The following is an 18,361-nucleotide window of genomic DNA, read 5'->3' as shown; positions in this document are numbered from 1 at the left end:
TTTAAAAACTGTCAACTTGGCGTCAGTGAAAAGGTGCAAACATTTCTTCTTGTCGTCTCTTCACTTTAACACTTTATTTCTACGTATACGCGAAACAAATGAATGAATTAAATTAAACAATAAATTCAAAATTGCTCTTCTTTTATCGCCTAAACAATATGAGCTCAATAATTGCGGTTCACCACTTATATAACTATGTATCCATAATTATCGGTCTCTTAAAAATGCACTAATGTGAAGAGAGCAAATTTAAAGGAGTTTGTCTTTTTTACGAAAGTGTTTCTTTGGAGATTTGTTTTTTGCGCTCAGGCGCCATTTAGGCGGGGGTAGCCCTGCTCTAGGCACCGCCCGGTGCTTACAAAACTAAACACCTTGTTTCTGTTCTCATTGGTTGGAGAAATGATTGACGTGTGAAAAATATGTTGTAAACCTGTCTCTCCGTGGCGTAATAGTATTTTTATCGACGTTATTTTTTTATGTTTGAGAATCAAGACGATATAGATAGAGTCATTATTGTTTTTAAAAAAAAGTCCGAGATTGCCTTTCCGGTTCGTCCCCAACCGATAACGACCATGGCTGCCGGCGCATATACGGCGTGCTCAAGGAGCGTAGGTAGTTGAGATATTTGCTTTTTATGAGTGCGAGTCGTTCAGACTTCACCGAGGTTATATAAGAACATCTCCTCAACCGATCTGGTTTGTAGCAAACAACTGTCGCAATTACGTGCCCTCGGAAGCGCTGTGCCGGTGGGTGATTGGATTAGTAGCGGGACTGGCCCAATCCTAGGGTGCCACGTGACTACGCTGCTTGATCTCGCTTGATGTGTTCCTTCGCGCGAGTTTGTGCTAAATAAAGATGTTTGTTCGCGTAAAAGCGGCCCTGCTGCTCTGTGAAATGCGCAACCGTTGTGATTACAACCATGGTTTAATACCGAGAATATATATCAGCCTACTCCGGTAAGAATTTACGAGCTATCAGACTGGAGGCAATCGGGCGTTTCTTTGTTTATGTTGCCGTCATTTTCGTTCAGAAAGCGAGTAGCTCTTAAGTTTTGCAGTGCACCTAGTCTAACAAAGTAATATTTTCTCGTCGCAGTTTAATTGCGTCTCATGACGCTCACCTACCTTCCTCCCGGATGTCATGTGAAAAAAGGTCGGTGGACGCTTAAGCTTCTCCTTTAAAGGGATGCTGAACCGAAAATTGAATTTCAGAAAACAACGCAGAATCAATAGGCGGGACGCTACAAATCCCAACACGTCACTCGCAAAGTGGTATCTACAACTGATCGTCGTATTTTTTAAAAGAACAGCGCGCTCGCACGAGGGCCAAAAGACGCGTCACCTCGCGCTGCTCATTTCCTCCTCTTTTCGCTTTGACACCGCGAGGGCGCGGAGAGGAAAGGGAGCGAGGCAATTTCTCCTCCTTGTCAACTCTGCTGCGATAAGATGACGTCAACATTGTCCCCTTATTTGCACCTTTATTTTCCAGAAATACGGCCATCCGCTCGAGATATGGCTATATGAGTGATGTTTTGTGGTTTATGGCGCCGTGTTGGACAAGTCTGCAAGCTTATTTTGTGAAATCCGAATTTCCGTTCAGCATCCCTTTAAAAGTGGAACGTGAGAGCGTTATCGAATCCTCGACCCGCTTGTGGCGCATCGCCTCTTCAAGCCTAGCCTCCGTCTCCGCCTTCTCTGCTTTAGTCTCACGTGACCGACTCCGTCGCCGAGCAGGAGCGGACGTAGATGCGATATCCGCACTCGTGGCAGATGACAACTGAGAAAAGCGCCCCGCATTGGTACATGGCGCCGCATCCATCGCACACGTGTCCTCTCCCGGCGGCCTAGTGGCGGCCTAGCTGCGGGGTACGCATCCTCCACGGACGAACGATGACGGCAGGATCGCAGCGCCACTGGGCGGAATCGGCGACGGATGGAAACAGTACGCTCCCCGAGACAGACGGGCCTATACTTCGTCTCACCCTACGATGGACTAAAGGCAAAAGCTACGGACCGTCAGGTCCAATCACGAGACACTTAAAAATTCTGTGGTATTTCGCTTCGGTGCACGTATCGGTGCCCGCGTCTCGGATCACTGATGAGGGGACGGGTGGACAATGGTTCGAATCGAAGAGCACTGAGTGACTCAACAATTTTACATCGCAAAGAATTCAACGACATATAGGCTCTTTGCAGCGTCGAAGCTATAGAAATGTTGCGGCGTTTTTGGATTCGAGCATTATTCGTCCACTCCTATTCAATGTTAAGCGTGTCATAGTATAGCGTGGAACGTGATTGGACCTGCGGCTCGTGGCTTTGGCCTTTAGTCCATCGTAGGGTGAGACGAAGTATAGGTCTTGTGGCTGTGACGTCATGACCCTATCGACCAATCAGGTTTTTCAATACACGCCAGCTTTCCTGTCACGGCACCGAGGCCGGCGCAACACGAGCTTCTTAACGCTATCGGGTTATTCGCGTCCCGCCGGCTTTTCTGGCACGCCACCGAGGCCGCCGCGTCCCAAGCTTCTAAACGCTATCGCGTTAAAAATTAACAAGAACAGTAAAGCCTGGAAGGACTGCATATATTTATATATATATTTAGTCCTCTCGGCCGTTTAATACCGCACATCGATAGAGGCTGACTAATGCTTGTATTGAACCGTGGCTCGAGCATGATAGAACGCTAGAACGCAGTTTTTATGGTCTCGTATTCTGAGCGTTGAAGAAGTTTTTAGACGGGGGGCGGAATATCTGACGGACGGAGGCGAAAACGGACGCCGACATGCAGTTTTTGTCTCTGCGTCTCACGGGCACTGTAGACGACGATAGGCGGTGGTGAAATAGCAGACCATTTTAATTGCTGATGCGCGTCTGCTCGTACAACTAGCAGGCGGTATCACACACCAGACTAGACGCACCAGATTTCTCGAAAGGAAGATACTGGACTTCTTAGCCTGTTCAACCGAGCAGCCACGCCAATCCAGTAGTAATAGAGGGGGGGGGGGGGGTCATTGATATGTGGGTGGAGCTTAAAGCGTGCCTTGTCCTCCACTTTAATTGCGCCTAACGGCGTAAATATAGCGCGATGTTTGTTTGTTTTTTGTGGAAAATTTGTTAAATAAAATACCTGTCTCAATTATGACATTTAAAATATTTTTTTCTTCATTTCATTGTTACTTTAATTATTATGCTAATTAGAGCACTTTACCGAATAATTATTAGACTATTGAACACCATTTATTTAGAACTAGAAAAAAAACAGTCTGCGCTGTGGTATTGATCATGAATAGGCGTCATGCCGAGTGTCACGTTGCAGACAGTATTTTTTTTAAGCTGCACAAACATGTTTCCAACCTCGTCATTCGCAGATCTCGCTCCGTAGATAGCCAGCCATTGGCTCCCCTAAGAATAGTTTGCGGTAACGTAGTCGCTCCAGATTCATTTTTATTATAATGTATACTTTGCGCGCAAAAGCAGTGTCAGCTTCATTATTAATTTGCCAATAGAGCGGTTGGTACGAAAGCAACACCGTAAAGTAACTTGGCTGATTTGACAATATAACAAAAAAACATACTACGTTTTTTTTCCTGTTGTTTCTTTTTTTATTGCTCTGGCGTCTGTTTTGCACGAGACGTCAAGGAAACGCAGGAAGACGTCTCCGGCAGCTTCCCATGAGGCAACTAATGTCGCTAAGAGCATTGTGGTATCTGCAATGATCCGGGGTTGACGCAAACTTGATATATCGTAAATTCAATCGGGAAGTTTAAAAAACAAAAATTTATATCATCGCATACTTTTTGAGACGCATGAAAAATAAGGAAATAAGCAGCGAAATTCGGACTGAAAGGTGCACGGGTTATCTCAAATAAAATGCGTTGGCAAAGGTAGATTCGGGAAGGTTTATTGTAAGAGTGATTGCGCGGAAGGAGTGTGCTTATTATCGTCCTTCGTGCAGACTTGGCTCGACGTGTCAGGCTTCAGTGATTGGTGTGTCGGGATCGATATTTTCGTTCGTTTTCCTCCAGCACTTCTTCTAAGGTTTATGTAGATGTGACTGGATGTTTTTGTCTCTTTAGCTCACCGATCACTCCTCATATCTTAAACGTATTCAGTTTTTTTCCCCTCTCCGTACAATAGAATTAGGCCACTGGTACTGCTCATCGACTGATGTATATTCATGACGTTATTAAGTGTATTCGAGTCAGATCTTGTAGATGTTCTTAAATAAACAAGGTACCTTCTGCCGCAACACGGCTCAACTTGTCTTGTACCTGTCTTTTTACACTTTTTCCGCATTCCATGCATATTCTATTCATCCATAAAGACTAACCTTTTATTTTAAAGAACTGTAATGGTTGCAGCCTTTTAGCAGTATACGTTGCATTATTGTCACGGACTTAACATACGCACTACATAGTTTCCATATCACCCTAATGTACTGTTGTATTTCGCGATGCTTGAAGTAGCCAGCCAAATGCTTAGTGCGCTACTAATCGAATATTATAGATATTACGTTAACCCTCCATCCTTGGGTACTGTCAGGGAGTTCCACAGCACCAATAGCAGACAGTTTATTTTTCCAGAATTCATGATTTTACTTCCTCCTGATGGGTACGATCGTTTGCATCGCCCGTCAGAACATGGGGCAGCGAAGTATGCGGTGAATGCTTTCTGGGCACTGTCGTTCTCACTTCATTTTAAGGTTATGAAAAAATACAAGATACCTTTAAAAGTTTTTCTTCTTTCCTGGCGCGAATGTAAATTGCTATTTCTGATTTGACGACACAAACAACAGGACATTTGTGAGTTTTTTTCTCAAAGCCAAGCAGTGTCAAGCTTAGAAGTGTCTGTTTTCGAGAGCTGAAGAAATCATGGTCTGGGAGTCGGACATCTTGACTAACTTCAAATAAGAAATTGCGAGAATAAAAAAAGGTTCTTAAATATTACCTCAATAATATAATCAAGCCTGTTTTGGGCTCTAGTTTCGAATTATTCGAGTATGCTCCAGCCTTAAAATTATGCTTTATTTATTTAATCAACTTCACATTCTCACATTCAGGGAAATAATAAAACAATAAATGTCTGCGTTGTTCCAAAGAATCGCAACCGCTAACAACGGCCTTCCAATAACAATACTTTGAAAAGGTACCCGTTTCACTAAAGGTAATCTGTCTGGGCAGTTCAATCTTCCACTATGTATTAGCATACACGGGAAAGACTAATTGATATGTGCGGCACAAAAATATAAAAGACACATCGTGATCATCTTAGATGGTGATGTAATTTTTAATCAACCTCTAAAACACTATCATCTGCTTTAAATCAACTTTACACTCATACCCATTCTCTTTCTTACCCATTCTTACACGTGAACCTTCTGCGTTGCTGACAGTGTGGTCATAGAATCCATCTAAGCGAGTGAAAACGTTCTTCCTTGCTGCATACAAGTTGATTATGCAAATATCGGTTGCATATTGAGCATCGTAGTTACGCACGAGTTTCAAAACTCCAGACTTGCCCAGTCGTCGTATGAATTTTAACAGGGGCTTTGACATAAGCAGGTGTTTGATGTTTAGCGTCCGTGATTTTTGCTGGTCACAGCCAGCGCCCATTTTCGCTGCAACGGTTTGTGAACTCTTGCTGGTAACCATTCGAGACGCGTGTGTTTGTGTTGTCCCCATTTCTGGTGTCCATCATGGGAGCACTCAGTGATCCAATTTTGTGCACGATCAATAGTGAGTCACATTGCTTCGCACAAAGCTGCTGCCGCCTATTAAAATCTGACCGCTTTTACTCAGCTCATAGTGTGGATTTCGTAGAGCGTCAATCACTACTAGAATACGAAAATCTGCTAATGTGCGTTAAATCTTAATTTTTTTTTTTAGCGCGCATTCGCTTTGTGATTTTTGAACACTTATACATGGACACTTCATTCCATCATTCATTTTTAGTCAAACTGTATGTACAACAAAATGGATGTTGCGCACATAATAAGTGTATAAAACAAACCTGTCTTTGTCCTTCTTTTAAGCTGTAGTTCAAACGCAACCAACGCTACGAGGAAATGATACCAATCAAGCAGCGTCAAAAGCGTCAAAAGTCAAAGTCACTGGGTCTTTTCTTCTTATGATTGGTTCAGATATAATAAAATATTTCACGGCGGCTGAAAAGCGCTTCAAAAGTACGGCGAATGAATTGTAAAACATTCCGCCATGCTCGGTGCGGTGCCGGCCAACACGCAAATGATCTCATGGATGATATATAGTACCCAAAAACGTGTCATGCGAAATTTTTTTAACACCCGAATAAATTATAAAAGAGTTGCAATCGCCAACAAAACAAAATTTACTGACCACTCATAAAAAAAAAGAAAAAAGCAACCGGAAGAATAAGAGACCGACATATATACTGTAGAAAACCTTTTCGCCTAAGGAAGAGACCCAATAGCTAAATTTACATAACCTTTTGGATGAGCACTGCATATTGAAAATATAGCCATATAAATCTACTAATCGCTGATTTCTCCGACAAGCTTTGAGAAAGGAGCAGTGCTATTAAAACCTTATATAAAAATGATCAAGGTGCCGCTGCCGGCGGACTGCCGAGGGCCTTCGAACTCAAAGCTAGTCGTGCTCCGGCCTTGCGAAAATTTCACGGGACCTTGAATGTTCCTTTCAGGACGACGCCCGCAAACGTGCTGCAATACAGCCTCTTCTAAATCCAATCGGCGCATTTTGATTACTATCATCATCTGAGAAATGGCGTATGTGCCCTGCTAATGGCGGTCTTCTAGTGACTAATGAAGAAAGACATTGAAGCTGCTCTTGAGTGGATGATACGATGCCGATACATACGAGGGGTTAGTACGATAGAACCCAAAAATCGAACACAAGAGCTTCGTAAGCGTCTATTCTTCCCTCAGATTCAATCCATTTGTGAGCGGCAGATGATAGGCTGTAAATCCTTTTGGTGCATAGACATTTTGCAGCAGCTGTGCATGGGGGTCACCATTACCGACCTTCAGTTTTTGTTACCTCTCATTTCGTTTACTTCAGTTCATCATTACCATATCACACCAGGTTATTGCCACTTATGAGTCTACTGTGTCCTCTCCAGCATGCCTTTGTGGAGGACCGTCAACGACCGTTTCAGTGGCTCAGCATCTCGGTAAAAGACCAGGGAAGGTCAGCGATTGGTTGGAGCTTCATTCTGACCGGTTTTATCTTTGTCACGACCGAAACTGTAAGTCATCGTAAAACAGCTGCACATTGAATACTTCATCACCTTCTGTTGACTTAGAAATGTGCCCGATAAAATATAATTTCATTAACGCCATTGGCATGGCGAACATCACACTTCTATATGAGACTGTAAATCACACTTATTTGTGGAAAGGGTCTGATTCATATCTAGTCCGCGCGCAGCATCTTACGGTACTGTACACCCGTGAGCGATAAGAAGGTGAACAACCCCCTTTTTGTTTTTGACGCTCCTGCAAGTTTTGGAACAAGCTCTGTTCCAGAAGAGGGCCAGAGCGCAAAGTTCAGACCCCAAGCCGCGTACCGTTTGAACCGTTGGGAGTTAATGGGTGATTTCAGATAAGATCGACCAAAGGGTGGCTGGTCGACATTTTTAAATCAACTGATGTTTTTATATGACATTGTCTAGTGTCTGGTATAAACGAATCCACACTTAGTTTTGACCAGAAAAAAAATTTGGAGACAAGAAAAATCGTAAGGCAGGGAGAGGTGGACAGTTGCAATAACGCGCACTGATGGAGGGGGCACGTTTGAGAGTGAATAATTAAAACAATAAAATTAGGAGAATTTTAAACCTTTTTACAAACAAACTATGGGTACAACTTGCTTGTAATATAAAGTAATCATATTTATTAAAAATTTATTTAGTTTTCTAAAAATTGCCAAACATGCCTGCTCGAACGACAAATGGCAAATTTTGGAAATCTGTATCTCATGAAATAATTTAATCATTATTACATAACTTGCAGACATTATTTTACTAATATATGGCTATTATTGAAAAAATAAATAAGGTATCTGAGTGACACAATAGTTACAATATATTTAGGCAAACATGGGGAAAAAATCAAACAAAAAAAATTCCAATGCGAATAAAAAAAAAAACACCACCTTCGATTTTTTAAAATTTGGGTACCCTGTTATACTCTATTTCGGCATTCATTTCTTTTAAAAACATGTTGCATCATTGCACTGTGAAAGAAGAAACAACTCCCCAAAGTAGGGTCCTTTTTCAAAGCCTACACTTAGCAGTGTCCTATACAAGAAGTGACTCTGAGTTCCAGTTTCATGAAACTTGCACAAATCTTTTATATACATTTATTCAGATGAGGTCATTGATAAAAAGAGCGATCGGTCACACAGTAAAAGGGAGGAGAAACTATATACAGCATTTTACATAAGCGTACAAAGTGGTATCATATTAGAGACTAATGATTTGAGAAAAGATGATGCAGTGTGAAGTTGTACCTTCCGGTATATTTTACATCTAGAGTAAAATAAATAACTTTACTTCCACACACAAAAACAAAGATATAATAGTAAGATATTTAAGTTGGCTGTGTATTTACGATTACAAACAATTTCAGGTGACGGATGCCATAGTGCCTAACTGGAGCAGCTTCGATGCTCTCGGTGTATGAATGAATCGTGGCAAGCCGATATATTTTATCCTGCTCGAGGATAACATTTTGGGATTTTTTTATAGTGATCAGATAAAAATTATTAGTAACCACCAACAAAAACAGTAGGTTAAATACCCCGTGAAGAAAAATGTGATAAATAAGATGTCCCTGTATTCAAAATGAGCAGTCCTTGGGAAATCAAATTCGGCACTTTACGCTAAGGTTTTCCTCGCTGTACCCATTTAATAAAGTTGCTTCCAAGCAGATCCGACTGTCCGTGCTACATATACGTCACAGGTCCCTTCTGTTGATGACTTGCTGAGCCGCCACGCGTGCCAAGACTGAATGCCAGGGAAGGCGCGCACCGTCAGCCACTCTTCTTTTTTTTTTGTTCACGATACCGAACAACCTCATTTTCGTCCAGATATACAAGATGCACGCCTTTCAGTTTCTTTGATAGAACGCTCACCATTGTCCTGGCCGTCTGAATTGCGCTTACTGAACGTTCTCTCAGGTTGTTCAGCGTGGCCTGGTGCTTCACGAGTCCGCCAACTCCGTCACATGCATTTTTCCCATGTCCAGATGCAGAAAATAACCACTGGGCTTGTGGGCAATCGTCCTTTGCAAATTGGTGAAGCTGGTAGCGATTCTTGAAATGACTGGCGGCGCCGTCACTTACGTACGTCACGTACGAGTATACCGCAACGTTGTCTTCAACCCACTCCTTCACTTTTTCTAGAGCCAAGCAAGCGTGAGCGGTGTCGTGACACAGGTCCTCACTGATGATGGCAAAGCTGTTTGTAGATTTTCTTGTCGTCACTACACATGTAAATATCGAAACTTGTTTTTTTTTCCAGTGATATGCTTGCACTTCGTCAGGAAGCACGATGGTCCAGTTTTCAGCAAAGTCAAAATGAAAGACAATGCTCCCGCGTTGCATGCACTGTTTTTCATCGTAGATCGCTTTACCTTGCGTTTGCCGGATATGGTTGTGAAGTACCCAACTTCCAACCGTCACTTGGATGACTTTTAGGAAAGTCTCAGGTTCCAAAGTTTTTTTCACAAGGTCGCCGGACTCCCATGTTGCAAGCACAATCTCTTCATCCTCCGGGATATCAAGTTCCTGGAGTGTAAGAAACTGGCCTTTTGGGCAGTGATCACAGTCTCCTTGAAGGCACAGTTCTGTTGCTGGGTCGCACAGAAATGCCGAGTTCATTTCACCAGTGTTGAATGTTGAGCCTGTAACGTTCTCTAGAGCGGCAATACAAAGATAATAATTGGCGCAGCGCGCACAAACGCACACTTCCTGGTGTGGAATACATTGGACCCATCTAGGGCGCAACGAATAAAATTTCGTTAGCCCAACGCCGGAATCGGGATGCTTGTCTTTGTATATACGGAAGGCCTCTCGTATTGAGCGTGTCATGAAGCGCTTTGGCACGAACGTTTTCTCTCCGTTGAGCATGACAGAGATGACGTCCTTCTGGTTGGGACTTTGGCGCGAACATTGTAGCTCGTCTTTCGTGAAGTACTCTAGGGCAGCAGACAGGTTCTCAGGGCTCACCTTGCACCTCGTGTAAGGATCCGGCTTATATCACACGCCATGCTTTTCCTTGAGTTTTCGGGATTTACTGATGAGGTACATTGAGGCCTGTGGAATCATCTTTTGAACCTCATTCTTCGTCAGTGTTGACGGCAGGAGTGTAAGCAGTTGACAACGTTCCCGGAGAGAGGTGGCGGTTTCAAAGGCCTGCCGAAAGTTGTCCACCCACTCAGTGCATGTGGAGCATGTTGGTTCGGACGACCCCGACGGTGCGTCCCTGTCGTTACGCAATACGTAGCCTTGAGCGTATATTCTTGACAGCAACCTGCTCCAGTTCTGTCTGCTTTCTCTTGATATAGGCAGGCCTGTCCCGACTTCTTACGACGCTTGGTTGTCTCAGCGGCGACACATCTGTAGGTAGTATGCTGCGATTTAGATCTTCAATTGCTTCTTCAGCTGGCACAAATATGTCAGGGCACTGCTCTGAGCTTCGCATCGAGATCTCCTTAGTGATGTGCATGAAGCAATGGTAGCGCAGGTAGTCCGTCGCACTCACTTTGGTGGAACAGTCAGGCGGAAGAATTTGCTTCAACGAGTTTAGGTCCAACTCGCCAACACTTCGAAAATTCCGCTGCTTTGGTATAGTCTTTTTGTGTTTGGAAAAGTAATCTGCACAAAACACTCGTTCGGAGCTCCAGGACGTCTTCATAATGTATACATAAATAATAGAAATTAAACCCCGACTGATGGCATATAATTGCCAAGTGAAAGAACTACTGGGTGCACAAGTGACAAGTCCGAGGCTGAGGAGCTCACTCACTGCAAACGTACATTTGAAAAGAGAGGTCACAACTGAGGCTGTCGGCAAAGCTTGATCCACGTCAAAGGAAGAAAGAGGGAAAGTCTCCAGACAAAAAATTGTGGTCAGCGGCCTTCGAAAAAGACTTTCCGGAATCGCACTGTCGTCCCTCCACGCGCTGATATGAAAGCACCCGAGCTTCTACCACGTGGTTCATGACACAGCCTGAGCCATGTCGGCGACCGGTTCGCGAGGGGTTGGCGGTAAGGTTACGTTGATGGTCACTCGGATTAGCCCTTGCTGTACTGAGCTACCGCCTGCAGTGCCTTATCGCCGGCTGGTGTCAACAACGAGAATACACACACCCTGTCTACACCAAAACTACAAGCGTTCACCGCACACGCGTCGCCGCCGCTTTTAAGCTTTTGTGAAATTGCTTTCTTTTGCCGCGGAGAACCGCCTTATCTTAACTACACGGCTGAAATCCTTCCAGGCGGGCGTACACAATATCAAGCGTTTCGAGAAATGCCCGTGGAGTAGAACTATGGGAAAATTCGGAGCCCGCGATGTCGATATAGTCGCCGTTGTGTTAGTACGCCGTCGCGTACTGCAGTCCCCCGTTGTGGGGGAGGGGGGGGCGGTCTTACTACGATAACATGGCGACAGCGTTTACACTCTATGTATTTACGCGAGGCTCGAGTATTTGGGGATAATGCTGCCGATTGGTGTGCCCCTTTGTGCCCGATATTATTGCCCGTGACGCCAGCGAGTGAGATGGCGACAGGCATGACTGCTCAGTAAACAGGCGTCGGCGGCCATGTTTTGCTGGTTGAAGCGAACCCCCTTGTCCTTGACAGCGAGCGGGGAAATGCGAAAAAAAGATTGTATCGGCCGTTTTGCCAGAACTAGCGACGAGTGTCGTCTGCGGTTTCCGGCAACTATTTTGCCATAATCGTGAGCTTAGCGAGGAAATGATTTTTGCTAGCCACAGAACACTACCACGCAGAAAGGGAATGCTTGAACATGTTTTTGTTCTGGATATATATCAGGGATATATATGAGAGAGAGAGAGAGAGAGAGATGAAGGTAGAGCGGAAGAGGGAATAGCATATAGTGTCGCAGGAGAATAAAGTAAACAAAGTTCCTAGTGGCCGATGGCTGCATGATCTTTTCTCGGATCACTAGTCCGTAATATGATACCTCTTTGTACACAGTAGTTTCTCCTTACTTTAAGTGTGTGAACGATTTCTTTAGTTATCATTGGCCTCATCTGAATAAAAATATATAAAAGATGTGTGTTGGTTTCATGAAACTGGAACTCAGAGTCAGTTGTATAAAACACTGCTAAGTGTAGTCTTTGAAAAAGAACCCTACTTTGGGGAGTTGTATCTTCTTTCTCAATAAAATGATGCAACATGTTTTTAATGGAAATGAATGCCGAAATAGAGTATAACAGGTTACCTAAATTTAAAAAAAATCGAGGGTGGTGTTTTTTTTTTATTCGCATCGGAATTTTTCTTTGTTTGATTTTTTTTCCATGTTTGACTAAATATATCCTAACTATTGTATCACACAGATACCTTAGTTATTTTTGAAATATTAGCTATATATTAGTAGAATAATATCTGCAAATTATATCATAATGATTAAATTATTTCATGAGATACAGACCTCCAAAGTTTGCCATTTGTCGTTCGAGCAGGCATGTTTGTCAATTTTTAGAAAAATAAATAAATTTTAAATAAATATGATTACTTTATATTACAAGCAAGCTATACCCATAGTTTGCGCCTAAAACGTATTAGAGTTCTCCTAATGTTATCGCTTTAGTTATTCACTCTCAAACGGGCCCCCTCCATCAGTGCGCGTTAATGCAACTCTCCACCACCTTCATGCCTTACGATTTTTCCTGTCCCCAAGTATTTTTTTCTAGTCAAAACTAAGTTTGGATTCGTTCATACCAGACACTAGACAATAACATATAAAAACATCAGTTGATTTGAAAATGTCGACTAGCCATCCTTTGGTCGATCTTATCTGAAATCACCCTAATATAGCTTTCGGGAGCCGTAAAACAGGCAAGAAACCAGGTAAGGTGTTCACCTTCATATTGCCGGCGGGTGTACATTCTGAATACGATTATAATGAGGACAGGTTTAGGTCCGGGCTGCGAATTGAAATCTAAAACAAAAATTTGCAAAGGAAGTCTAGTAATGAAAACATAACGCGGAAGTATAACGGGAATGCAACAAGTAAATTGCACTTTCCTCGTTCAGTTTAGGGAAAAAAAGAATACTAGCCATGTGATCATGTAACCAAAGCACGTGCATATAGGTGCAAATTTAGTAGGCTCATACCCAGTTAAATTTAGCGCAAAGGTATTCGCGTGGCGTTATAAGCGTGACGTCCGTCAACTGCTACTATAACGTCAATTGACAGTTTCACGTCACGTGACACCAGGGCATCAAGCGACACAATGACAATGTGACGTCACGAGACGGCATGTCATGAAATCGTGATGTCACGGAACGTGATACCACAAAGTCACGTGACACCTGCCATTGTGCTTTAACATCGTGAAACCATGAGGTTGAGATTATGCGAAGGAATTATTACAGTCAATTACTTGCACTTCGATGAACTCCTTGTCAAGGGATTTTCGATACTGCATATCATTCTATTGCGTGCCAGCAGTGTTATAGGCGTTATACCGAAAAAGAAATACCCAAATACGTCACTCGTTACATACGTACGTTACATCAAAATAAAGTGAACGCGTTACCGATCCCGTTACCGACTAAAAGTACCGCACGTTACTTTTGGTTTTTAAATTAAGGGTAACAGCGTTTTTCTTTATTTTTTTGCGACAACGTTTTTTGACATTGGGACAAAGGGCGGGTGCGTTGTGTCTTTTCTAAGGTGGAACATTTTGCGTCGGGAAGAGGCATGCGAAGTTTTGAAGGTATCTGGAACGAGTGCAATAGTTAATGACTTGTCGCCTATACTCCGTTTCAGCTTATCTTCAATCGCAGGCGACGCTACGAGATAACCGGACCAATTAAACAGCGACAAAATCGCAAATCACTGGGCCTTTTTTGTTTATGGTTGGTTCAGAGATGATAGAACACGAACAGAAATATGACGAACTTGATAATGCCGCCCTTTCGACGCTGTCTGATTAACTCCATCAGCTCGTAGCATCGGTTGCGTCTGGACTGAAAGTAAAACTAAGTATAGAAACACTGAACAAATTTAAAGATACTTTTTGTTTTAATTTTTCGAGACTATGTAAGAGTAATGTAAATACGGTACCTATTACTTCAAATAAGTAGCGTAGCTACCTTACCCGTTGCAGTTTTGAAAATGTAACGAGTACGTTACGACATTAACGTAACGTAATGCAAGTAATGGTAACGCCGTTACTTCCAACGCATTACCGCCAACACTGCGGTGCCTGTGCTGTTGTGACTGTAATATCTGCCATGTCGCTCAAAGTTTGAATCCCTTTCATTTCTTTCTATTCGCACCTTTTATTTCAAAACGCTTTGCCTTATATCTTCACATTTTGAAGTTATTGAAAAGCCGGGGTCGTTTTTAAAACTGGAAACTCATTCCGATATGTTTTCATCTCTCTCTTTCTTTCTTTTTGTATCTATTCGGCATGCATTTGTCACAAAGTGTAAAGAAATAACAACAGTGTTGGTAGTGTGCACTTTTTTAGGTGGTGGATTGAATTTTATAAACAAGGGATTGTTGGACGGGGTTACGGCAGAAACATGTAGCAGACTGACTTCTACTAGTGCCACTAAATAAGCTACGCTTCCGAGTAACGACACTTGGCCGTATTGTATCTTAAAATCATGGTTGCCAGTTATCTGAAGCTTTATCTGAAATCAAAGGAAACGATTTTCCGCCCTCCACAAATGTTTAAACAGTTCGCGACCGAGCAAGGCAATATTACATGAGCTTCCTAACACCGAATCTGATGCTGAGGAAGTCGCAGTTTTGAATCATGACGATCGGCAGTTGCGTCTGCTCTGCATACGAGCCAAAATGGCGGCGTCCACAACAATGTATGGGAACGGAGTGCCGATACTCTAAGCGCAGCTCATTTAGTGGCTCTAGCTTCTACTTTGCGACATGGTTGCCTACAGTTTATTTGAACTAGAGTTTTGTACTGCCGCCTCGCTTTGCACAGACCGTCTTAAAAAAGCGTTACAAACTAAAACATCAACACAGCAACGTCTGGCTCCCCTCCCCCCCCCCCCCCCCCCTTTTCTCTCCTTGCACGTGGTCAACCTTGATAAGCGAGTCAGAAATGGGAAACGCGACGACACTGGAGACTGCTGAGTCCTGAGCTAGATCTTCACTATCTTAATCTCCGCCGATAGCGGCGCGAGTCGGAGGTCACTTCACCCGCATACGAAACAGATCGAGACGGATCGGGGCAAATTAACATCAGATATATCTTTCCAGGATTTTTACCCACGTCCAAGGATGTCATAATATTTGGCTAACAAATCACGTACTTCTGGTCGAACTGTTAATTATTAAAGACAAATAACTACTCCTGTTACGATTTGGAATATGTTTGTTGCGAAAGCGTCGCGTTTGGTTCGTAGATCTTTGCAGTGTGGGTCTTCCTCAACGAGACGTCTCCTTTGTGTTCCAGCGCGTCCCAAGTCTGCAAGCGTTCAGTATACGAGGCTCTCCACTCGAGACAAGGCGGTGCATTTAGTTTCAAACTTACATTGATAGCACATAGTTCTCTTTCCTAGAAAAAAAAAAGTAAACTGCCAATAGCCAGAAACAATAGAATTTCGGCAAGTAGCAAACCTAGAACACGATTATAAAAAAAAATGCTACGTGTGTGGGGAAAATTATTGAATTGAAACGTGATGTTCATTTCCTTTGCACACGCCTTATTTTGTTTTAATGTAATCGTGTTCTGAGCTTCGTTGTTTGCTGACATCCTTCCATTGTTGATCACAAATGGCTGCCTCCGTGTTTTCCAGAAAAGCGAAAACACGGACGTTTTTTAGGCTGAAGTATTGGCCAATGTTGTATTTTTTTATAAAAATGCATTAATTCAATGGAATTCCCAGTGCGTCATTCATAAAATGTTCGCTACAACGATATACGCGACGAATATATATATATATATATATATTATTTAGAACTGCTCCTACAGATCATTAAATAAAGCTTACGATTGGGTGCATGCGTATAAAAGTTGTCGCGATGAAGCCGGAAAGACGTAAACGTCTATTGCCTTACATTGCAAAGTGGGTTGAAAGCGTTTGCCAATCGAGCCGATTTCGCAGTTCGCGCGGTGTAAAAAGCAGTTCGTGTGGCAGTACGTCCGCTTGCTGAGATACATTTCGAATCAAGAAAAGGACACAAGGCTACCTACTCAAGATCCCTGGGCACCGAGGTTGCCCAATCAACAGCCCTTGCAGCCACGCTCCAAGGACCCTTAGCGTAGCGCCGCAGTCATCCGGTATACTGCCTAAGCGCTGTTGGGACACTAGAAATCCCAGTGTCGTTTCTTGTTGCACATCTCAGCTTGATCGGAATCGAATTATTTAGGTTATGTTAGCACCATTAAATATCACCAAAATTAAATGATTCTTTTGTCATTAATTTCTTTTTAAATTGAAGGATGTTGTGTTTGGTGCTGACATGTTTCTAATATACCCATGTCACGGCGTTCACCACAGCCGCCTTCGTTGTCTTTGTTGTTCTCACTAGTTTATGAAAATATTTGCCGCTGAAACCGTAAGTGGGACTTTTTTTATATTTATTTATTTATTTCGAATATAACGACCCTTGTGTCCAAAAGAAGAAAAAATGAAGATTTCTATATCTCCTCTGTCCCTTACTAACAGCTATGGTCATGAAAAAGTAAACGTCTCGACATTGAAACTGCGTTTTCCAAGCTTGGACCTCAGTAAACAATGTGACCACTCAAACAAGCAGACAGACCCCCCAAACAAAACGGGTTATTTATGAGTCGCTACAGCTTTTCACGTTGTGATGAAAGGCATGCTGACAGCGGAGTTTCAGCGCCCTCACTTTAACCTATCAACATCGTCCTTACTTGATAAAACGTTAATTTGTTTTCCACATATACCCAGGCGCTGTAAACTATGTTTTGCGGTAGGAAATATAATATGCAATAACTACTGCAGTAAGCACTGCAAAAACAAAAGCGAAGGCAAAAAAAAAGAAGAGACAGGGCCAAGCGGCCTTCTCTTACACATTCGTTTCTCTTTGCGCGCTGTTTTTGCCACACACTCTCACTTTACTTGCCCGGCGTTTTCATTTTCTTACCACATATCGCGTGAACGTAATAAGAGCGTAAACATAATAGTCACATCCTTAGTTTCTGAAACTCTCGGTGGCTCTAGTCGCACATCACCCACCTCATCGAGCGCCAACTGCTGTTTCTCGTTCAAGTGTCCAGGATATCCACTGCTGTCCATGGCTTCTGCTGCCCACTCCGCGTGACTGCTGCCGTCCCGCGCACCGAAGTAGCACTTAGCCGCACTGCACGGCACCAAACCGGTCGGCGACAGTCAACAAGGACGCTCGTCGAAGGCCGGCACGTCGGAGCTCCCTCCCCCAGCGACCGTCACTGGTATCGCCGTCCCTCGCAGCGATAGGTCGCTACACCCCGATTCATAAACGGGCGAGAGCTAATCGAAGAACCGTATACTAATTATCCATGGTGGAAATCTATTTCTTTTTGAATCTACATGCCTCCACGGCAATCAGGTGCGTTCCAGGCATGTTTACGGGGCGAGCGCGCCGGCGAGTGCCCGCTTATCAATGGAAGGTCAGCGAGGCGCGTCGTCGGCGTTCTCGGGTCCTGCCCTTCGCGCGGAATCCCGCTTCTTCCGAGATCTTGTCTACGGGCGAGTGATAGATTCAGTTAGATACAGCCCGCCGGCTGCGAGCATAGTGGTTGCCATAGGTGCCAGATGTGGTATGGGGGCGCGTTTTATCTGAATGTTGTCGTTTCTGGGGGTTTCTTTAAATCATCACGTGACACCACGACGTGACGTGAATACCTGCTAAATTTCCGGGAGAATTGATGTGAAGTGACCTGAACTTATGTGACATGTCACGCGATATTGTGACGATATGGCACCGGGTCACGTGACACTACGATTCCACACCGTGATGTAAATTTTCCGATTTTATTTAGCGGAGGAACTAATATCACGTGAGCTAACGTCAGGTAACATGACGACGTGACGTCATGAGACCTAAGGTTGCGTAATGTCACTTTTCCCGATAAATTTAGCGCAGAATCGACATCACATGTTGCCACGACATTAAGTGACGCCCGGATT

At 43.4% G+C, this 18,361-nt stretch overlaps 1 protein-coding gene across 1 annotated transcript in view; it reads right to left on the bottom strand.

The window, feature by feature from the left end:
* LOC120836322 (SEC14-like protein 2) overlaps nt 1–17,801 on the bottom strand; it is a 75,472-nt gene extending 57,671 nt beyond the window's left edge. Inside the window, exon 1 of the mRNA XM_040218037.2 lies at nt 17,429–17,801. Coding sequence (XP_040073971.1) covers nt 17,429–17,488 — 60 coding nt within the window. The 5' untranslated portion in view covers nt 17,489–17,801. The remainder of the gene's footprint in view (nt 1–17,428) is intronic.
* Between the last annotated feature and the right edge of the window lie 560 nt (nt 17,802–18,361).

Source organism: Ixodes scapularis, unplaced genomic scaffold (assembly GCF_016920785.2).
Source record: "Ixodes scapularis isolate PalLabHiFi unplaced genomic scaffold, ASM1692078v2 PGA_scaffold2__306_contigs__length_199485367, whole genome shotgun sequence".
NCBI classification, from domain to species: Eukaryota; Metazoa; Arthropoda; class Arachnida; order Ixodida; family Ixodidae; genus Ixodes; species Ixodes scapularis.
This window is presented reverse-complemented; position numbering and strand designations above follow the sequence as displayed.